General features: G+C 45.7%; 1 protein-coding gene across 3 annotated transcripts in view; it reads right to left on the bottom strand.

The window, feature by feature from the left end:
- NEIL3 (nei like DNA glycosylase 3) overlaps positions 1–23,963 on the bottom strand; it is a 54,898-nt gene that overhangs the window by 11,047 nt on the left and 19,888 nt on the right. The window contains exons 2-8 of one of the 3 annotated variants that reach the window (XM_040420530.1): positions 23,656–23,783; positions 20,901–21,035; positions 19,268–19,481; positions 6,204–6,278; positions 5,582–5,748; positions 4,544–4,707; positions 1,130–1,502 (exon numbers count right to left, since the gene is read on the bottom strand). In XM_040420530.1, coding sequence (XP_040276464.1) covers positions 1,130–1,502; positions 4,544–4,707; positions 5,582–5,748; positions 6,204–6,278; positions 19,268–19,481; positions 20,901–21,035; positions 23,656–23,783 — 1,256 coding nt within the window. The remainder of the gene's footprint in view (positions 1–1,129; positions 1,503–4,543; positions 4,708–5,581; positions 5,749–6,203; positions 6,279–19,267; positions 19,482–20,900; positions 21,036–23,655; positions 23,784–23,963) is intronic. The other 2 variants (XM_040420531.1, XM_040420532.1) reach the window with 2 other exon arrangements.

The raw sequence follows: 23,963 nt of genomic DNA, 5'->3' as shown, positions 1-23,963 counted from the left end.
CAAAGGTCCTAGAGGTGGAACTTGTTGGAGACTTATGGCCACAAATGTTTAGTTGAGTATACCCCTACAATTCAGCCTCAAGAATCAGACCTCGTGCAATTCTACTTTATCAAACTTAGGGTACTTTCACACTAGCGTTTTTCTTTTCCGGCACTGAGTTCCGTCCTAGGGGCTCTATACCAGAAAAGAACTGATCAGTTTTATCCCCATGCATTCTGAATGGAGAGCAATCCGTTCAGGACGCATCAGGATGTCTTCAGTTCAGTCTTTTTGCCTGTTCAGGACGGAGATAATACCGCAGCGTGCTACGGTTTCATCTCCGGCCAAAAATCTGGAACACTTGCAGGAATGCCGGCATTTTTTTCCATAGGAATGTATAAGTGCCGGACCCGGCATTTAAAATACCGCAATGCCGGATCTGTCCTTTCGGTCTGCGCATGCTCGGACCGAAAAAAAAATTGAAAAAATAAATGCCAGATCCGTTTTTCCAGATGACACCGGAAAGACGGATCCGACATTTCCATGCATTTGTAAGACGGATCAGGATCCTGATCAGTCTTACAAATGCCATCAGTTGGCATACGTTTTGACGGATCCGGCAGGCAGTTCCGGATTCCACTGCCGCAAGTGTGAAAGTACCCTAAGATTGACAGATAACCCTAAGGTGAACCAAGCTTGGTTTAGTAGAACCACAGAACGTTTGGCTGCGAGATGAAAGTTAAAGTTAGGTTATGTTACAATGATTTTCGGTGGGGAATTTTTGAAGTGTTCCAAGTATCCTGGCATAGCACAGATGTACAAGGTGAGGAATAGCAATCTGGTTTAACCATATATACACATATCTACAGGCCAAAAAGGAATAGAAAGTAGGCAGACCTGGGGACCTTCTTAAGGCCCTGTGGCTGCCCTGGAATCCCATCAACTATTTGTGAAGTGTTGTGGGGGTCCCAATGGAGTGAAAGAGGGAGCCCTTTCCCCCTGTCTAACCACTTACATGATGCAATGACCAAGGCATCCAAAGTGTGAACAGACCAAGCTTAGAGTATCCCTGATCTCAATCACTGCAGCCATGTTTAATACATGATATTTCTATTACAGTCACTCTCCCCCAAGGTCTACTGAGCCTTACCTCATAGAGGAGCTTGCGTTACTTGTTGTGATGTGTTCAGTCTTCTGCTTCTTCTGTAGCGGTGTGAATGAATGTGTTCTTCCATTCACAGTATTCGGAGACTCTGTCCGCTCTTCATTTTCACTGCTTCTTCTCTTACTGGATATCATGTGTATGTTGTTGTAACCGATACCTCCAGGAGAGACACATTTGCCTTGCTGTTCTTTATACAAATTACTTTCTGCACTGAAATCACTCAGTACCAATGTTGTGAATCCAAAAGCCGTCTTTCTATTAATCTTCACTTCAGCCAGTAGTTTTCCAAAATTATTACATGGATATTTAATCAGATCCGAGTCATAAGCGTCAACGTCATTGGCTGAATGTGTTGGAGCTTGGGAAAAAAAGAGAAAGATTGAAATGTCCTAAAAATATAACAAACAAGCATACCACAATGAATATTCAACCTCCTGCATAAAAACGGACAAAAGTTGTAGTTTTGTCCACAACAGGTGGTGTAAGAAGAAGTGATATTGCTGGAAACATTCTCCTCTTCTCTCACTTCATTGAGCAATGTTATATTATTGGCAGAGCCAAATAAGTTACTTTCTCAAAGTATCCGCTAGGCTTGAGCAAGTCGACCTACCGATCATAGATCCAAAGTCGATTCCTTCATATACTTCGATGTTAATGCCGTTTCTGTTCAGCATAAAAATGTATTGGCTCCATGGAGCCAAACTGTGTCTTGCCCAAAGTTGCACGAGACTTCAGTGAATTACTACAGTATTCCTATCTGCGTATTTAAAATCAATTTTCAAGGAATTCAAAGTGGTCTTTGGTACCTTTGGCTGGTACCTAGGTACCAAAGTCAACTTTAATTCCTATTCTAATTTTTTTTTATATGATTTAAATTGATATGAATACAGTAGTAAGTCACTGAAGTCTCGCCTGACTTCGGGTGAGACATAGTTTTGCTCCACGGAGCCAATACATTTTAATGCTGCTGTTGCAAAACTACAACTCCCAGCATGTCCGAACAGCCTACAGCAGGGCATTGTGGGAGTTGTAGTTTTACAACAGCTGGAGGGCCGCAGGTTGAGCATGCCTGCTGTACAGAAACAGCATTAACATTGAAGTATTTGAACGGATCGACTACAGATCTAGGATCTGCGGTATGAACACGCTTGTCTGAAACTAGCCTTAGCCATTTAAATCACTAAAGTTGATTGTCTCAGACACAATGACTCCCAAGAGCAGTCAGCTGGTTGCCTCAGGTTGTCAAACACATGAATTTCCCAGGAAAATCCATTTAAATGAGCTCTTAGTCTCTGATGATACCAGATGTCAGGCAGCTATCCTATAAGTCAGTGTTCAACCCTTTAAATAGGCCTTGAGACATGATTTGGGTAATAAATAAGCCAGCATCTCATCTGCAGACAGCTGTTTCAGGGTAATTGTCCCTCATAAGTGCAGAGCAGAGAGCACTGGCTAAACTGGGTGAGAGGCTTAGGTCAGGATTCGCAGGATAATATCTCTCCTTATGGAGAGCACCTAAACAGTGTGAAGAGCCTTATAAGCCAGACAACGCTCCTCTGGAATTCTGGGAAGATGGTATGCAGATGAGCTCTTAGCAAGCTCTGTCTCTAAGGCCCCTTTCACACGGGCGAGTATTCCGCGCGGATGCGATGCGTGAGGTGAACGCATTGCACCCGCACTGAATACCGACCCATTCATTTCTATGGGGCTGTTCACATGAGCAGTGATTTTCACGCATCACTTGTGCGTTGCGTGAAAATTGCAGCATGCTCTATTTTGTGCGTTTTTCACTCAACGCAGGCCCCATAGAAGTGAATGGGGTTGCGTGAAAATCGCAAGCATCCGCAAGCAGTTGCAGATGCGGTGCGATTTTCATGCACGGTTGCTAGGAGACGATCGGGATGGAGACCCGATCATTATTATTTTCCCTTATAACATTCTGAATACAGAATGCATAGTAAAATAGCGCTGGAGGGGTTAAAAAAAATAAAATAAATTTAACTCACCTTAATCCACTTGTTCGCGCAGCCCGGCATCTCTTCTGTCTTTAACTGTGAGCAATAGGACCTTTGATGATGTCACTACGCTCATCACATGATCCATCACCATGGTAATGGATCATGTGATGAACGCAGTGACATAAAAAGGTCCTATTGCTCACAGTTAAAGACAGAACAGATGCCGGGCTGCGCGAACAAGTGGATTAAGGCGAGTAAAAAAATTTTAATCCCTCCAGCGCTATTTTACTATGCATTCTGTATTAAGAATGCTATTATTTTCCCTTATAACCATGTTATAAGGGAAAATAATACAATCTACAGAACACCGATCCCAAGCTTCGGGTACCAAACATGCGTGATTTTTCTCAAGCGAGTGCAAAACACATTACAATGTTTTGCACTCGCGCGGAAAAATCGCGGGAGTTCCCGTAACGCACCCGCACCTTTTCCCGTAACGCCCGTCTGAAAGAGGCCTTAGTCTTCTGGTAGTTAACACAGTGCTAAATTCCCCTTTAACACTATGTGAATTAAAGGTTTTTTTCTGGATTTTGATACTGATGTATCTGATTGGTGGTGATCTGACACCCGTGCTCCCCGCTGATCAGCTGTTTGAGAAGGCACCGGCGCTTCTGCAGCCTTCTCACAGCTTTTCCTAGGCCAGTGATGACACGCTCATGTGTCACGCGGACTAGGAGCAGCTCAGCCCCATTCAAATGAATGGTCTGGGCTGCAATACCAAACACAACCGCTATACAATGTACAGTACTGTGCTTGGGAAGCTTAGAGAAAGCAGCAGCGCTCACAGGAGGGCCGGTGCCTTCTCAAACAGCTGATCGGCGGGGGTACCGGGTGTCGGACCCCACAGATCAGATACTGATGACCTATTCAGAGTATCAAAATCCCAGAACAGCACTATCCTTGTCTGTAATGCAGACAATAGGACATGTTCTATTTTTTTTTGCGGAACGGAAATACAGACATATGGAAACGGAATGCACACGGAGTAACTTCCGTTTTTTCTGTGGACCCATTGAAGTGAATGGTTCCGCATACGGTCCACAAAAAAACAAAAACGAACGGAAATGGAAAGAAAATACGTTTGTGTGCAAGAGGCCTTATAGGTGGCATTAAAGGCAGAGCTTATTAAGAGCTAATTTACATACCCTCTTCCTGGCATGCCAGAGGAGCGTTGCCTGGCCTATAAGACTTCTCACGCCATTTAGGTGCTCTCCATAAGGAAATATAGTATCCCCTTAATCCAGGAAAAGGTAGACAGACATTTTCCCTGCAGCAACTGGTGGATGTAAAATATAGCCGATGCAAACAGGAACTTCTGCCTCAACATTCAGTAGCTACAAAGCAGAAATCTGCATTCTGTATGCAATAAGATTGCACATACCTTCCGGTCTAGTAGTGAGGCATGCATCACATTTCTGGTCTGATGGTTTATTTATGAGAGTGCACACTCCACAGGCCCAGTGCTCTTCTTCACTCTTGGCCACATGGTCTTGTGAGTCTTGTTTATACATCCATCCAAGAATACTATTTCTTTTTGGCAATTTACTATTGGATAAAAAATAAATAAGTGGAGTACTAAAGTATAATAATCGGAGAATACAAATGTGATAGCACTCTATATCCAGCATTCTGCCCTGCCTCCATGCTGGATGAGGCATTGGTGTACATTTTGGCCAAAGCGTAATAAGCCACTCACCACGTCAAGGTCGCCTCTATTGAGTGGTCCCTAACACTAGTTCACACATTTTTTCTTTAAAGTATAATAATGTATATGTATATATATAATTTAATATTTGTCAGAAGTTTTCCTCATCAGGAGTAGTGGGAATATGACATTTTAAAGGGAACCCGTCAGCGGGAAAAACCACCCCAAACCGAAAGCAGTACCTTGAAGTAGCCGGCAGTGTGTTTCTAATGATCATTTTCTTTCTGCAGTCAGATGCGGGGGGTTTTTTTTATCCCCTGCACGCGCTATTTTCCAGTAATGCTTGAAGTCCAGGGGGCAGGGGGCAGCGGCCTCCTTGCTTCAAGTCAAGGTAACTGCGCCCCCTTCCCTGAGACCGACAGCTGGCTGTTTGGCAAAGCCAGCTAAACTCTTATGCATAAGCGCGGTCAGTCACAGGCGAAGGAGGCGCGGTTACCTTCACTTGAAGCATGACTGGAAAATAGTGCGCGCAGGGTATAAAAGAACGTTTTTTCCTGCTTTTACCGCATCTGACTGCAGGAAGAACATGATCATTAGAAACAAACTGCTGGCTACTTCAAGGTACCGCTTGTGGTTTGGGGTGGTTTTTCCCGCTGACAGGTTCCCTTTAATTTGTGTTTTCAGCCTATTTTTTGGTCAAGAAAAATCACATCAGTGGAACCCTTCTGTAAGTGATAGTTACAACACTCAGTTGAAGCTAAGACTATTCTGTACCTTAGATCAACCTGTTCAGGTTTATCCTTTTGACAATTTGAGCAAAAGTAGGTCATTCTGTTGTCTTCTCCCAGACGGCACACTGTGATTTTCGTACCACACTGACTACAGCAAGGTTTTTTGTACACTTTGTAGTGTTTGTAGAGAGGCGAGCCATTCTTTCGACACTGCAAAGACAAGACATACTTTTATGAACAAGGCCTGATGCTCACGACAGAATTTTGCATCCACAACGGATCCACATATTTTGCGGATAACACTTGGATTCATTCATTTCTATGGGTCCACAAAACATGCATGTGCTGTCCATATCTGTAGGTCTGTTCCGCAAACAGAACATGTCCCATTCTTGTCCATATTGTGGACGAGAATAGTCATTTCTAGTAATGGGAGTGAGAAAAATGTGAAGAGCACACGGAAAGTATGCAGATCTGTGGTTTGCAGACAATACAGACACGGCCACGTGCACGAGTCCTAAACGTACAGTCCAGAGGAATCATTGAGCTGCATGCAACTCCTGTGGACCGAAGCTGCCACTTGATAAAACTGGAACGTCTCAATAAAACGTCTCCATGTAGCTTCAGCTTAAATGCTGAACTTATCTTTAGCCCCACTAAATTACCTTATAAAACAGAAGAGTGAAGTCCCGCGTCATTTTGACCAGATGGCTTATTTGCTTGTCTGTTAGCAGACCAGCCTGTAACATAAAAAGGACACACAAGAGAAGGCTTTTTTAATCTTTCCAACATTAAAGGAGATTTCTGGGATTTTATTATTGATGACCTATCCGCATGATAGGTCATTCATATCAGATCGGCGAGGGCCGATAAAAAAAACAAAAAAACACCCATGGCATCAGTGGGGGCCGCCCTACAAGGTAATACCATAATTAGCCCATGTCAAAACTGATGAAAGGTCCTCTTTAATAAGCTTAATGAAAATAATTTCAGCATATTGGATCTCAATGATAAGATTATTCTTTATTTAATTATATTATTTTTTTCCATATTTTGATAAAAGGTGATTAGTATCACCTTAGTGGCCATCTTCAAATTTTATATTAATTCTTCCTAAACCCTTGAAATCATTAAATTTGTCTCCCATAGCGCCTATTCTCACCTTACCCTAAAACTGCATTGCTAGTAGAGGTCCGTCTATCGGTTGGCTGCGCTGGAGGATGGGAGACGCACGAGCAGGCTGCCGTGCTACGTGCGTGCGCACATCCATTCCCGGAAGTGAGAGCGCTGTACAGCCGAGTCTCGGTGAGTCCCGCCCGAGATCCGATGGTATATTCTAATCCCCAGCAGTTCCCATGGTGACTGGGACGCTTGCCTGGAGTTAGAGTATACCATCGGATCAGATTTTTTACGATCTCAGCGAGATCGTGAAAACTCAAATCCGATGGTATATTCTAACCTGGAGGCATTCCCATGGTGAAGGGGACGCACCTCCGACAGGGCGCTTCCATCCGCGTCACCCGAGGGGTTAATTTGCACGGACGGCAGCTCCCTGTCAGAGGTCGGGTGCCTTCTACAATGTTTACATTGGTGGGCAGTGCGCCCCCCCTCCTCCCCAGTAAAGGGACACTGACAGGCCGTTAGAGCATATAAAGTGACTTATATTCTTCTATTGGTCTTAATATGCTTAATTAAACTATACCATTATCACCCCTTGCTGCTTTTCCTTTACTTCTACTGGAGCTGGAGGGTGTCGGGGACCTCATCCGGTGAAGGTACGGAGCGACAAGATGAGGCTGATGCCAGGAAGATGGTACTGGGCATGCGCGGGATTTCACTGCTTCGGGAGAAAAAAAAGCCGCCCAGTGCAGTGAATACTAATGAGCTGGGCGGCACTAGGAGACGGCCCCTTGGGCACAAAGTAAGGTAATGTGCATATTGATAAACACTTTTTATAAGTAAAGGAAAGGCAGCGAGGGGTGATAATGGTATAGTTTAATTGAGCATATTAAGACCAATAGAAGAATATATGTCACTTTATATGCTCTAACGGCCTGTCAGTGTCCCTTTACTGGGGAGGAGGGGGGGCGCACTGCCCACCAATGTAAACATTGTAGAAGGCACCCAACCTCTGACAGGAAGCTGCCGTCGCGCAATTAACCCCTCGGGTGCCGCGGATGGCAGCGCCCTGTCAGATGTGCGCCCCCATCACCATGGGAACGCCTCCAGGTTAGAATATACCATCAGATCGGAGTGTATGTGATGGAAGGAGGAGGGGGGCGTGATTAAGTGGGGAGAGCTCCGATTGGTTGAGGTGCAGCAGCTCGTTCATGAGAGGAGCTGAATGCATTGTAGGTAGTGAGGGCATCGGCGGCCATCTTAACAAGCGAGTGAGATTGTAGTTTTGTGCAAACTGGTTGCTAAGGGCTGAATCTTATTAAATATGGGGTAAGTAAGTCTAATAGTTATTGATTTGGGAATATCCTGTTATTAGTAACTACATATCTGAAAATGAAAATTTTGGTCTAAATGTGACAGTTATCCTTTAACCACTTAAGGATCGGGCTCATTTTCACCTTCAGGACCAGGACAATTTTTGCAAATCTGACCACTGTCACTTTATGTGGTGATAACTTTAAAACGCTTTGACTTATCCAGGCCATTCTGAGATTGTTTTTTTGTCACATATTGTACTTCATGACACTGGTAAAATGAAGTAAAAAAAATTCTTTTTTATTTATAAAAAAAATACCAAATTTACCAAATATTTGTCAAAAATTGCTAATTTCCAAGTTTAAATTTCTCTACTTCTATAATACATAGTAATACCTCCAAAAATAGTTATTACTTTACATTCCCCATATGTCTACTTCATGTTTGGATCATGTTACAAGGCTTAGAAGTTTTCTGAAATTTTCAAAAACCCAATTTTTAGGGACCAGTTCAGGTCTGAAGTCACTTTGCGAGGCTTACATAATAGAAACCACCCAAATTACCCAATTCTATAAACTAAACCCCTCAAGGTATTCAAAACTGATTTTACAAACGTCGTTAACACTTTAGGTGTTCCACAAGAATTAATGGAAAATAGAGATACAATTTCAAAATTTCACTTTTTTGGCAGATTTTCCATTTTAATATATTTTTTCCAGTTACAAAGCAAGGGTTAACAGCCAAACCAAACTCAATATTTATGGCCCCGATTCTGCAGTTTACAGAAACACCCCATATGTGGTCGTAAACTACTGTACGGGCACACGGCAGGGTGCAGAAGGAAAGGAATGCCATACGGTTTTTGGAAGGCAGATTTTGCTGGACTGTTTTTTTTTTTTTACACCATGTCCCATTTGAAGCCCCCCTGATGCATTCCTAGAGTAGAAACTCCAAAAAAGTGGCCCCATTTTAGAAACTACGGGATAGGGTGGCAGTATTGTTGGTACTAGTTTAGGGTACATATGATTTTTGGTTGCTCTATATTACACTTTGTGAGGCAAGATAACAAGAAAGCGATGTTTTGGCAACGTTTTTATTTTTTGTTATTTACAACATTCCTCTGACAGGTTAGATCATGTGATATTTTTATAGACCAGGTTGTCACGGATGCGGCGATACCTAATATGTATACTTTTTTTTTTATTTATGTAAGTTTTACACGATTTCTTTATTGAAGCAAAAAAAAATAATCATGTTTTAGTGTTTCCACAGTGAGAGCCATAATTCTTTCAGTTTTTGGGTGATTACCTTGGGTAGGGTATGATTTTTGCGGGATGAGATGACGGTTTTATTGGCACTATTTTGGGGTGCGTGTGACTTTTTGATCGCTTGCTATTACACTTTTTGTGATGTAAGATGACAAAAAATGGTTTATTTAGCACAGTTTTTATTTTTTATGGTGTTCATCTGAGGGGTTAGGTCATGTGATATGTTTATAGAGCGGGTCGATACGGACGCGGCGATACCTAATATGTATACTTTTTTTTTCCCCCTACTTCTTACCAATTTTTTTTTTTACTTTATTTGGGGAAAATGACGTTTTTGTTTATTTTTACTTGAAACGTAATTTTTTTGGGGAAAACTTTTTTTTCCCCACTTTTTTTTTTACTTTATTTTTTGTCCCATTTTGGGACTTGACCTTTTGGGGGGGGTCTAATCCTTTACAATGCATTCCAATACTTCTGTATTGGAATGCATTGGCTGTATGAGTAATACTGTGTGTATTACTCAGACAGCTTCCGGCCTGTGAGATCCAGGGGGCTGGATCTCACAGGCTCTTCACCGGAAGGCAGCGCAGATGCCTCAGGAAGGCATTGCGCTGCCTTCCATGCCATCGGGTCCCCCCCACAGCCCCATGGGGACCCCATGGCACCGCACCAGGTAAAAGCCGCAAACCGCAGGTCTGAATTGAGCAGGCACCGTGTTCCGATCACCGCCCGCCGGGCGGCGGTGATCGGAACTATAGATGACGTACTGGTACGTCATGGGTAGAGTTGAGCGAAGACCTGGATGTTCGGGTTCGACGAGTTCGGCCGAACTTTCGAAAAATGTTCGGGTTCGGGATCCGAACTCGACCCGAACTTCACCCCGAACCCGAACCCCATAGAAGTCAATGGGGACCCGAACTTTTGGGCACTAAAAAGGCTGTAAAACACACCCGGAAAGGGCTAGAGGGCTGCAAAAGGCAGCAAAATGTAGTTAAATCCCCTGCAAACAAATGTAGATAGGGAAATGATGAGTTAACATAAAATAAATAAAAATTAAACAATATTAATTGGAGTGAGGTCCCATAGCACAGAATCAGGCTTCAAGTCACCCACCAATGGAGAAGGTCACTTACTATTATTTTGACCACAGCACCCAGACAAAGGAGAGAGGTCCCACAGCAGAGAACCAGGCATCATATCACCCACCACAGGAGTAGGCCACCATTTAGTTACTTTGACCCCTACACCCAGACGGAGGAGAGAGGTTACACAGCAGAGAATCAGGCATTTAGATCACCCACCACAGGAGTAGGCCCCAATTTAATGGGACCCCGGCAACCATGTCAGATGGCACAACCATCAGCTTCATATCAATCAGCACAGGAGAAGGCGACTTTGAAAGACTTTGACCCCTACACCCAGACGGAGGAGAGAGGTTTCACAGCAGAGAATCAGGCATCATATCAACCACCACAGGAGAAGCCACCATTTAGTTACTTTGACCCCTGCACCCAGGAAGAGGAGAGAGGCACCACAGCACATATTCTGGCATCATATCAGCCACCACAGGAGAAGCCACCATTGAGTTACTTTGACCCCCGCACCCAGGAAGAGGAGAGAGGCACCACAGCACATATTCTGGCATCATATCAGCCACCACAGGAGAAGCCACCATTGAGTTACTTTGACCCCCGCACCCAGGAAGAGGAGAGAGGCACCACAGCACATATTCTGGCATCATATCAGCCACCACAGGAGAAGCCACCATTGAGTTACTTTGACCCCCGCACCCAGGAAGAGGAGAGAGGCACCACAGCACATATTCTGGCATCATATCAGCCACCACAGGAGAAGCCACCATTGAGTTACTTTGACCCCCGCACCCAGGAAGAGGAGAGAGGCACCACAGCACATATTCTGGCATCATATCAGCCACCACAGGAGAAGCCACCATTGAGTTACTTTGACCCCTGCACCCAGGAAGAGGAGAGAGGCCCCACAGCACATATTCTGGCATCATATCAGCCACCACAGGAGAAGCCACCATTTAGTTACTTTGACCCCTTCACCCAAACAGAGGAGAGAGGTTCCACATCAGAGAATCAGGCATCATATCAACCACCACAGGAGTAGGCCACAATTTAATGGGACCCCGGCAACCATGTCAGATGGCACAACCATCAGCTTCATATCAATCAGCACAGGAGAAGGCGACTTTGAAAGACTTTGACCCCTACACCCAGACGGAGGAGAGAGGTTTCACAGCAGAGAATCAGGCATTTAGATCACCCACCACAGGAGTAGGCCCCCATTGAATAAGACCCTGGCAACCATGTCAGATGGCACAACCATCAGCTTTATATCAATCAGCACAGGAGAAGCCACCATTGAGTTACTTTGACCCCTGCACCCAGGAAGAGGAGAGAGGCCCCACAGCACATATTCTGGCATCATATCAGCCACCACAGGAGAAGCCACCATTGAGTTACTTTGACCCCCGCACCCAGGAAGAGGAGAGAGGCACCACAGCACATATTCTGGCATCATATCAGCCACCACAGGAGAAGCCACCATTTAGTTACTTTGACCCCTGCACCCAGGAAGAGGAGAGAGGCACCACAGCACATATTCTGGCATCATACTAACCACCACAGGAGAAGCCACCATTGAGTTACTTTGACCCCTGCACCCAGGAAGAGGAGAGAGGCACCACAGCACATATTCTGGCATCATATCAGCCACCACAGGAGAAGCCACCATTTAGTTACTTTGACCCCTGCACCCAGGAAGAGGAGAGAGGCCCCACAGCACATATTCTGGCATCATACTAACCACCACAGGAGAAGCCACCATTGAGTTACTTTGACCCCTGCACCCAGGAAGAGGAGAGAGGCCCCACAGCACATATTCTGGCATCATATCAGCCACCACAGGAGAAGCCACCATTTAGTTACTTTGACCCCTGCACCCAGGAAGAGGAGAGAGGCCCCACAGCACATATTCTGGCATCATATCAGCCACCACAGGAGAAGCCACCATTTAGTTACTTTGACCCCTGCACCCAGGAAGAGGAGAGAGGCACCACAGCACATATTCTGGCATCATATCAGCCACCACAGGAGAAGCCACCATTGAGTTACTTTGACCCCTGCACCCAGGAAGAGGACAGAGGCCCCACAGCACATATTCTGGCATCATATCAGCCACCACAGGAGAAGCCACCATTTAGTTACTTTGACCCCTGCACCCAGGAAGAGGAGAGAGGCACCACAGCACATATTCTGGCATCATATCAGCCACCACAGGAGTAGGCCACAATTTAGTTTATTTGACCCCTGCACCCAGGAAGAGGAGAGAGGCCCCACAGCACATATTCTGGCATCATATCACACACCACAGGAGAAGGCCTCTTTCAGTGATTTAGGCCTTTGGACCCAGACAGAGGAGAGAGGTCAGAGATTAGCTTCATATCCCCCAGCACAGCAGAAGACCGCTTTATTTGACTTAGGCCTCAGCACCCAGACAGAAGACAGAGGTAGCATGGCAGAGGTTATGGCTTCATGTCACCCGTTAGTTTAACCGGCCACTTTCATCTGGTTAGGCCCCGGCGCCCAGACAGAGAAGAGTTTCATTCAACTGTGGGTTTCATAAAATTTGTATCAAATAAAGAAGTGGCCCGTAGCACAACAAGACATGTTTTAGGCAGTTAATAAGGACTACTCTGCACAAGGGAGGGACAGGTCCTGTGGGATCCATGCCTGGTTCATCTTTATGAAGGTCAGCTTGTCCACGTTGGCTGTGGACAGGCGGCTGCGCTTGTCAGTAATGACGCCCCCTGCCGTGCTGAATACGCGTTCAGATAAAACGCTGGCCGCCGGGCAGGAAAGCACCTCCAAGGCATAACATGCTAACTCTGGCCACGTGGACAATTTCGAAACCCAGTAGTTGAATGGGGCCGAACCATCCGTCAGGATGTGGAGGGGTGTGCAGACATACTGTTCAACCATGTTAGTGAAATGCTGCCTCCTGCTAACACGTTCCGTATCAGGTGTCGGTGCAGATAGCTGTGGCGTGGAGACAAAACTTTTCCACATTTCTGCCATGCTAACCCTGCCCTCAGATGAGCTGGCCGTGACACAGCTGCGTTGGCGACCTCTTGCCACTCCTCTGCCTTCACCTTCCACCTGTTCCCCTGTGACATGTGGGAATGCTCTCAAGAGCGCCTCTATCTGCGTACGCTTGTACTCGCGCATCTTACGGTCGCGCTCCAGTTCAGGAATTAAAGTGGGCACATTGTCTTTATACCGGGGATCCAGCAGGGTGGCCACCCAGTAGTCTGCACACGTTAAACGTGGGCAACTCTGCTGTCGTTGCGCAGGCATTGGAGCATATATTCGCTCATGTGGGCCAGGCTACCCATGGGTAAGGACAAGCTGTCCTCTGTGGGAGGCGTATCGTCATCGTCCACCGTATCCCCCCAGCCACGCACCAGTGATGGGCCTGGGCTGCCACCCCGCTGTGAACTTGCGTCATCCTCGTCCCCCTCCACCTCCTCCTCCTCCTCGTCCTCCAGTACAGTGCCTTGGCTGGCGACTTGTGAACCTGTCCTCTGCTGCTTAAACAAACCTCCCTCTGAGCCACTTCGAACAGACTGGCCCGAAAGTGTTAGAAACGAGCCCTCATCCTCCTCCTCCTCCTCCTCCACCTGGGCCACCTCCTCTAACATCATTGCCCTAAGTGTTTTCTCAAGGAGACATAGAAGTGGTATTGTAACGCTGATAACAGTGTCATCGCCACTGGCCATGTTGGTGGAGTACTCGAAACAGCGCAGCAGGGCACACAGGTCTCGCATGGAGGCCCAATCATTGGTGGTGAAGTGGTGCTGTTCGGCAGTACGACTGACGCGAGCGTGCTGCAGCTGAAACTCCACTATGGCCTGCTGCTGCTCGCACAGTCTCTCCAGCATGTGCAAGGTGGAGTTCCACCGGGTGGGCACGTCGCATATGAGGCGGTGAGCGGGAATGCCGAAGTTCCGCTGTAGCGCAGACAGGCGAGCAGCGGCAGGATGTGAACGGCGGAAGCGCGCACAGACGGCCCGCACTTTATGCAGCAGCTCTGACATGTTGGGGTAGTGGTGAATGAACCTCTGCACCACCAAGTTCAGCACATGCGCCAGGCAAGGGATGTGCGTCAAACCGGCTAGTCCCAGAGCTGCCACGAGATTTCGCCCATTATCGCATACCACCAGGCCTGGCTTGAGGCCCACCGGCAGAAACCACTCGTCGGTCTGTTGTTCAATACCCCGCCACAACTCCTGTGCGGTGTGGGGCCTGTCCCCCAAACATATGAGTTTCAGAATGGCCTTCTGACGTTTACCCCGGGCTGTGCTGAAGTTGGTGGTGAAGGTGTGTGGCTGACCGGATGAGCTGGTGGAAGCAGTGGAGGAGGAAGCCGAGTAGGAGGAGGAGGCTACAGGAGGCAGAGAATGATGCCCTGCGATCCTAGGGGGCGGAAGGACGTGCGCCAAGGAACTGTCCGCCGGGGGCCCAGCCGCCACTACATTCATCCAGTGTGCAGTTAGTGAGATATAGCGTCCCTGGCCGTGCTTACTGGTCCACGTATCTGTGGTTAGGTGGACCTTGCCACAAATGGCGTTGCGCAGTGCACACTTGATTTTATCGGACACTTGCATGTGCAGGGAAGGCACGGCTGTCTTGGAGAAGTAGTGGCGGCTGGGAACCACATACTGCGGGACAGCCATGGCCATCAGCTGTTTGAAGCTGTCTGTGTCCACCAGCCGGAATGACAGCATTTCAAAGGCCAGCAGTTTAGAAATGCTGGCGTTCAGGCCAAGGGCTCGAGGGTGACTCGGGGGGAATTTGCGCTTCCTCTCTAAGGTTTGAGATATTGAGAGCTGAACGCTGCTGTGTGATATAGTGGAGACGCTAGTTGACGGTGGCGGTGGTGGTGGTGTCGGTGGCACATCCTCTGTTTGCTGCTCGGCAGGTGGCAACATTCCTCTCGAGGCGGAAGCCGAGGCAGCAGCGGTAGAGGGAGCAGGGGGAGCCTCAGCGAGTGCCTGGTTTTTAAGGTGTGTACCCCACTGCAGTTCATGCTTTGCATGTAGATGCCTGGTCATGCAGGTTGTGCTGAGGTTCAGAACGTTAATGCCTCGCCTCAGGCTCTGATGGCAGAGCGTGCAAGTCACTCGGGTCTTGTCGGTAGGACATTGTTTAAAGAAGTGCCATGCCAGGGAACTCTTTGAAGCTGCCTTTGTGGGGCTGGGTCCCTGTTGGCGATGTCCAGTAGCAGGCGAACTCTGGGGGCGGCGGCTCGTCTGCTTTGGCCCCCTGCTCCCTCTTTGGCTTCGCTGTTGTCTCAGTCTCACCACTACCTCTTCCTCTGAACTGTGAAAGTCATCGCCACGACCTTCAGTCCATGTGGGGTCTAAGACCTCATCGTCCTCTGCATCGTCTTCCACCCAGTCTCCCTCCCTGACCTCCTCCTGTTCAGTCTGCACACTGCAAAAAGACGCGGCAGTGGGCACCTGTGTTTCGTCATCATCAGAGAGTCGGTGACTCTGCTGTGGTGGTATTCCCATGTCCTCTTCATCTGGAGACATAAGTGGTTGTGCGTCAGTGCATGGTATGTCTTCCTCCACTGGGGAAGGGCTAGGTGGACGCCCCTGGGAAACCCTGGAAGCAGAGTCTTCAAACAGAAGAAGAGACTGCTGCATAACTTGTGGCTCAGACCGTTTCCCTGATATGCTTGGGGGTGATGTGACAGACTGATGGGCTTGGTTTTCAGGTGCCACCTGTGCGCTTTCCGCAGAAGACTGGGTGGAAGACCATGTGGTGAACGTGCTGGAAGCACTGTCGGCCACCCAATCGATTAATGCCTGTACCTGCTCAGGCCTTACCATCCTAAGAGCGGCATTGTGCCCCACGAGATATTGCGGTACATTCTGCCGGCTAGTTGAGGGAGTTCGTTCCCTACTGTGTGCGCCTGGGGCCGAACGGCCACGTCCTCTACCAGCATTAGAGGCTCCACGGACACCACCACGACCGCGTCCTCGTCCCTTAATAGTATTTTTCTTCATTGTTGCGATTCAACTCGCACCACAATGAAATATATTATTTTTTATAAGCAAAATCCCCTCACTGGAATACTTTCAGTCTTTTGACTGTATGGATTACAGATGGAATGACTGTTATATGTGAGTACCGCTTTCTTTGACAGATTCTAGTATGGGTACATATATGTTTTCCCAACCCCAGCACATTAGTTTGCTAATTCCAGATGTATGAAACGCAGGCCTAACTGTATCTAGTATATTGAACGCCAGATAAACTAACTTGGCCTTTTTTAAATAAAAAAAATTCCCTCACTGGAATACTTTCAGTCTTTTGACTGTATGGATTACAGATGGAATGACTGTTATATGTGAGTACCGCTTTCTTTGACAGATTCTAGTATGGGTACATATATGTTTTCCCAACCCCAGCAAATTAGTTTGCTAATTCCAGATGTATGAAACGCAGGCCTAACTGTATCTAGTATATTGAACGCCAGATAAACTAACTTGGCCTTTTTTAAATAAAAAAAATTCCCTCACTGGAATACTTTCAGTCTTTTGACTGTATGGATTACAGATGGAATGACTGTTATATGTGAGTACCGCTTTCTTTGACAGATTCTAGTATGGGTACATATATGTTTTCCCAACCCCAGCACATTAGTTTGCTAATTCCAGATGTATGAAACGCAGGCCTAACTGTATCTAGTATATTGAACGCCAGATAAACTAACTTGGCCTTTTTTAAATTAAAAAAATTCCCTCACTGGAATACTTTCAGTCTTTTGACTGTATGGATTACAGATGGAATGACTGTTATATGCGAGTACCGCTTTCTTTGACAGATTCTAGTATGGGTACATATATGTTTTCCCAACCCCAGCAAATTAGTTTGCTAATTCCAGATGTATGAAACGCAGGCCTAACTGTATCTAGTATATTGAACGCCAGATAAACTAACTTGGCCTTTTTTAAATAAAAAAAATTCCCTCACTGGAATACTTTCAGTCTTTTGACTGTATGGATTACAGATGGAATGACTGTTATATGTGAGTACCGCTTTCTTTGACAGATTCTAGTATGGGTACATATATGTTTTCCCAACCCCAGCACATTAGTTTGCTAATTCCAGATGTATGAAACGCAGGCCTAACTGTATCTAGTATATTGAACGCCAGATAAACTAACTTGGCCTTTTTTTTAAATAAAAAAAATTCCCTCACTGGAATACTTTCAGTCTTTTGACTGTATGGATTACAGATGGAATGACTGTTATATGTGAGTACCGCTTTCTTTGACAGATTCTAGTATGGGTACATATATGTTTTCCCAACCCCAGCACATTAGTTTGCTAATTCCAGATGTATGAAACGCAGGCCTAACTGTATCTAGTATATTGAACGCCAGATAAACTAACTTGGCCTTTTTTTTAAATAAAAAAAATTCCCTCACTGGAATACTTTCAGTCTTTTGACTGTATGGATTACAGATGGAATGACTGTTATATGTGAGTACCGCTTTCTTTGACAGATTCTAGTATGGGTACATATATGTTTTCCCAACCCCAGCACATTAGTTTGCTAATTCCAGATGTATGAAACGCAGGCCTAACTGTATCTAGTATATTGAACGCCAGATAAACTAACTTGGCCTTTTTTAAATAAAAAAAAAATTCCCTCACTGGAATACTTTATGGCTTTTCACTGTATGGATTACAGGTGGACTGGTATTAGTAGGGGTGACACAAGCACACCCAAGTCCCTGATGTAGGATTTCTATGGCACAGACCACTATTACAAGTGATTAATGGACGTTGGGAGAGATTGTGCTGCAGCACTAGTCCCAAGATGGCCGCCGCCTATCAGCCCAGTAACATGTGCCACAAAATGGTCTGCACAACCTTTAAAAAAAATAGCCTTGGACTGTGCTGCTAAATCGCTATTGGTCTGAATCCCAGGTGTAGATGTCTGACTTGTTTGGAGCTTTGGAATGCACACTGTGGCAGCTTCTGCTGCAGCACTACAAGTCGCAAAATGGCGGCCGGCGGTCAGCCCAGGTACATGTGGATGGAAAAATCACTCTGGCCACTCTAAAAATAGCCAATCCCTATCAAAAAAGCAGCTCAGCTGCAGTTGTTCAGATGAATCACAGGTGGAGGAGAGAAATTTGCTTCCAGTTATTCAATTATCCCTGCCTATTCTCGCCCTAGCATCAGCTGCGTCTATCCCTGTTCTATTCACATCGGGAGTGAGCACGTCCCGACGTGCGCACAAGCTTATAAAGAGGCTGAGTCACATGCTGCACTTGGCCAATCACAGCCTTGCCAATAGTAGGCATGGCTGCGATGGCATCTTAGGGCAAGTAGTATGATGCATGTTGATTGGCTGCTTTGCAGCCTTTCAAAATGCGCCAAAATACATGCCGAACGACGAACCCGAACTTTTACGAAAAAGTTCGGGTTCGGGTCCGTGTCACGAACACCCCAAAATTCGGTACGGACCCGAACTATGCTCGAACTGTTCGCTCAACACTAGTCATGGGTCCTTAAGGACTTGGGAACCATGCCGTACCGGTACGTCATGGGTCCCTAAGGGGTTAAAGGGGTTGTTTACATTGGTGAACTATCCTCAGAATAGGTCATCAATATCAGATTGGCGGGGGTCCGACACCCAGCTACTTCCTCTTCATTACATCGCCCGTGGTTTCAGAAGTGCAGTACAATGACACTCACTCCAAAACACTACGCAAGGGAGACGATGTGTAGTGTAATTATCAGGAACCAGCGCTCGAATGGAGCGCTGCCTCGGTGGCAGGGGTCCAGCACCAGTCATCAGATATTGATGACCTTTGCTGAGGACAGATCATCATTATATACTGCCTGCACATCCGCTTTAATCAATAACCACAGGACAGAACACTGGCATGATGAATGTGAGAGAACAATACACGGTACCTGGACTGCTGGATGAAGGGCACTGTCAAAAAGAGCTTCATTTTTAATAATGTTACCAACTCCAGGCAGCACTGCCTGATCAAGGAGCACATCACAGACCATGCGACTGCCCTGCTTCTTAACTTCACTCTCTGCTCTAGAGAAACTGAACTTGGCGGAGCAGACATCCAAATCCTGAAAAGTTCGAACTTTTTCTTGACAATCTGATGCGTTCCTTGAGTAAAGAAATAAAAATTATTAAAGAGGTTGTCTGAGGATTTGACATCAATATCAGATCGATGGAGAACCAACACCTAGCACCACCGATGATCAGCTGTTTGAAGAGGCCACATCATTCTGGTGAGTGCTGTGACCTGCTCACAGCTTACCAAGTACAGCGGCTGTGCTTGAAACTAAAGCTCAGGCCTATTCACTTGAATGGAACTGAGCTGCGCCTAGGCATGTGACATGGGCCCGGAAGGGACCGGAGTGCTGCAGGCTCTTTGAACAGCTGAGCAGTGGGGGTGCCAGGAGTCAGTCCCCCAGAGAATAAATAGAGCAGCAGAGCGCATGCTTGGCTTGCCATTCCATTAGGACGAGAACAATGCTTCCCCCCCCCATTCTTGTGATATGTGGGGGGTACCAGTAGTCGGACCACCACCAGTTAGTTTTATCGAGGTTGCTCTCTGTTGTCTCTTTTGTTGACTTGGACAGACCAGAACAAAGCTCTCATCATAAGCAGACTCAGAGTTAAAGAACCAGGACCCAGCATGTATGGTACATGCATTATATTCACCACCCATTGACTGTGTAATGCTTCATAAAAAACACAAACCACAACATTTCAACGGGTCCCGGTTCCAGTGCTGTGACTGCCATCTCTGATGCTTCCAGTCCCTGTTGGACCAAAGTATGACACTGGCCTCAGCTGTGACATGCAATGGACCAGAAGCAGCAGAGATGGAAGCTGCGCTGCTGGAACTGGGACCCATCGAAAAGGTAAGAGGTGTTCTTTTTAGCAGTCGCCTTTCTAGGTGGACAGTTTCATTGATCTCTATGAATTATTTCCCTAAATCCCATAAGCTTGATTGCAAAGCAAAAAGAAGCCCCCATTAGACACTCTGATTGGGTTCTCCTAAGAGGTGAGGGTCCTACAGGTGGGCCCCTTGCTTAGTAAGCATTTATCCCGTGGTTATGTCATAACTGTCCAGGATGGGAATACCATTTATTACAGAGATGCCATTGTACTTCCACAAAGCGTATGAAAGTGAACCTATACATGAAATATATCTATTTTTTCATCTTAAACTCCTTAGCAAAAAAAGCTGTTAATCATTTTCAATATTTCAGTTAACCGTTTCTATATGCAAACAGTGCTGAGCTTACTAATGGGGCCGAGGCGAGACATCTACCATGATATACAGATTGGTATCACAATCATGGCTCGTCAATGAAAAAGTCAGCTCTGCTAAACTTCTATCCATCACTACTCTGATACATTGATTTACACCACACAAAAAAAATAAAAATAAAAAAATAGGTCTTCAAACTTATTGTACATAGAACATAAAATGTGAAACCTAATAAATAACCTTTGTCAATGTCCTTTTACCCAGAGCGCTATTAGAAACAGTTCACGACGCCAACGCTTTACCTGACATGTACTGTGGAGTCAAAGAAGGAAATCAAGTCCTTGGTGAGCTGCACTTCCAAAACTGCTGGAGCTCCACTTCTATCTTTCTTCTCTGCTGGATTAATGCGCATTGATCCATTCATTCCAAAATGGACTCTACAATGTAACAACGGGGCATTAAGTGTGATTATAGCTGCAAGCAGTGACTAAACCAGTGGCCAGCTCATCAGCTGCTCATTTCTTGGCACTAGGCCTATAGGCTAAGTGATTTAACTTTTCACATACGTCTGCTCTAGAAAACGGTAAAGGTCGATCATTTCTGTGTAAGTTGAATTTACAGGTTATTGCCATCCTGATTTTAAAAGTTCAGCGAGTGCAGTAAACGGTAGAGGTGAAGTTAAAAGGCGCTTAAAAAAAAACATGAAACGCGTCGCACCTCGTCCTGTATACTTGTAATAAAAACAAAAGGATATTGATGTGTGTGTTTGCTCAAACCTTTCAATTATTTACAATAAAATTTTCTGCTTTTGCTGATCTTTAAATATTTATCCAAGGTCATTGTGCAGACGCTCGGCTACATCTTGTTTTCCGTGCTTTGTTTGTTTTATTAAATAAAGATGGAACTGAAGGCAGCGCTGCCGCAAGAAGCAATACATTACATGGAGTGGAGGTGACCAGCCGGCTGGATAATGGATTTGTCACTAGCAGCCACTGCTCGAAACTTATGCACTTACCAAACAACTCAACAGCTCATCACTCACATAGAAAAATGGGCCTATTGCCATGTGTAATGTACTAGCAGAGTATATAGGATCAAACTAAAAATCAGAGCCAGTGCAAAAGCAAGAAGTGTCTTCTAAATATTTAAAGGGGTTGTGTCATTTCAGCAAATGTCATTTATCACGTAGAGAAAGTTAATACAAGGCTCCCACTAATGTATTGTGATTGTCCATATTGCCGCCTTTGCTGACGGGATTCATTTTTCCATCACATTATACACTGCTCGTATCCATGGTTACAGACCACCCTGCAATCCATCAGTGGTGGTCGTGCTTGCACATTATAGAAAAAAAAGCACCAGACTATGTGCGCTCCCATGGTCCTGGCCACCAGAGAGTCCAGCACTTTTTCCTATAGTGTGCAAACACGGCCACTGCTGCTGGATCGTAGGGTGGTTGCACTCATGGAAACTAGCAGTGAAATGAATCCAGCCAGCAAAGGAGACAATATGGACAATCACAGTGCATTAGTATGTGCCTTGTATGAACTTTCTCTACATGATAAATGCCATTTGCTGAGTAAAGTATGTGAGCATTCTTTTAAAGGGACACTTTCATTAAACATTTTTTTAAATCACAAATTAAACAGGTTTTCTGGGATTTACATATTGATGGCCTATCTTTAGGATAGCTCATCAATATGATGAGTTGGACCCACGCCAATCAGCTGTACAAAGTGGCCGCAGCACTCGGTGAGAAAGCTTAGGCCTCTTCATAGGCCATGTGATGCCACGTTCATCAGTCACATGGCCTACACCAGCTCAGCCCCATTAAAGCGAGTAGGCTGAGCTATCAAGAGCGGGGACCTTGGTAAGCTCCAAGAAGGCTGTGGAGCCGGAGCTCTGTTGAGTGCTGCAGCTTTCTCCAACAGCTGATCGTCATGGGTGCCAGAAGTCAGACACCAGTTTGACAACCTATATGCAAAAATTCCGAATTTATTTAAAAAAAAAATTAATAATCTATTCTACTTCCTGTCTCGGCTCTATAACTTTCTCGTTTGTGTGGATTTTTAGCACCGTAAACAGTGTAACTGCATTCCTATCAGAGAGGGAAGTGAATGACCGTGAGCATCTTTATCTGGGGTTATCGAGAGAACAATAGAGCTGTCATACTGTAATCCAAATTATACACCTATTATTGTCATGAAGATTACCCTGCAGTTAACATCTTCCACTCACGGCAGCAGTAAACTGAAAATAAAATAAATTTTCTGACAAAAGTGTCGCTTGAATCCTCAACTGGAAAAAAAATAATCTTACTTGCTTGAAACAACAGTCTTGACAACAAGATGATCACAATGTGTCTCCCTACAGGGACCAACCTCCATGTGGAAACCTGGGAATAAGTGTTCAACTCCCCTGCAGAGCCAGCATTTACAAAATGTCCAATTGGTTGTCTGTGTAATGTAGGACAAGAAAGGTCCTCCAAGGTGACACACTCTTCACTCTGGCCAAAATTTGAGGATCCTGACTAGACATCCCTCCCTTTCCCAGAGAAAGTATATACAACTCATTTGGAAGAGGATGAGGACCTTTACGAAGAACTACCCAAAAATATTAAAGGGGTTGTCCTGTTTAAATAAACATCCTCTTTCATTTTTAAAGGTGTGGTCACATGCCCAGCTTCATGATCTCCTGCTGTTCTTTACTGCCTGGTCCCTCTTGACATGTAGGCAAGGACTGCTCAGTATGTGGGTGGAGGGGTCTTAACTTTCCAATGATGGCAGATGTCACTGGAAAGAAGGATCACACGTTTTGGAGTTCAACGTGTCTGATTCTTTGTTCTCAAGGATGAGATGCTGCTGCGAAAAATGCCCGCGTGCAGCTTTTTTACCTTCTCCTATTGTGAACACATGCACTCTGAAGAATAGCCGTTTACTGAATGAGCGTTCAGCCGACAGGTATCTAAGGTACATGGCCATGTTTAGCCTTTTCTGGTATGTATTTGGTGTGTATGGCCATTTCTGGATGCACATGGTTGGAGATCAAATATCTTACCGTAATGCTTTCAGTCCAAAGTAAAGAAACAGTTCTTTTCCTAAAGTTGCCACCCCAGTATAGGTGCATGAAACCAAAGACAGGAGAACGCTGCTACTTGTTCCCAGAGCTGCACTGCTGGCTGGATTCTGTAAGTGCAGAAAAATAAATTACCGGCTGAACCCCTTGAATGTCCAGAAATTTATCGTATCTATCGAATTGTTAGCAAGTAAATGTTAAAGGGCATCAGCAGATTTGTACCTATGAAACTGGCTGACCTGTTACATGTGCACTTGGCAGCTGAAGACATCTGTGTTGGTCCCATGATC

This window comes from Bufo bufo, chromosome 2 (assembly GCF_905171765.1).
Source record: "Bufo bufo chromosome 2, aBufBuf1.1, whole genome shotgun sequence".
Lineage (NCBI taxonomy): Eukaryota > Metazoa > Chordata > Amphibia > Anura > Bufonidae > Bufo > Bufo bufo.
The sequence above is the reverse complement of the archived record's forward strand: the minus strand, read 5'-3'. Positions and strand labels throughout refer to the sequence as shown.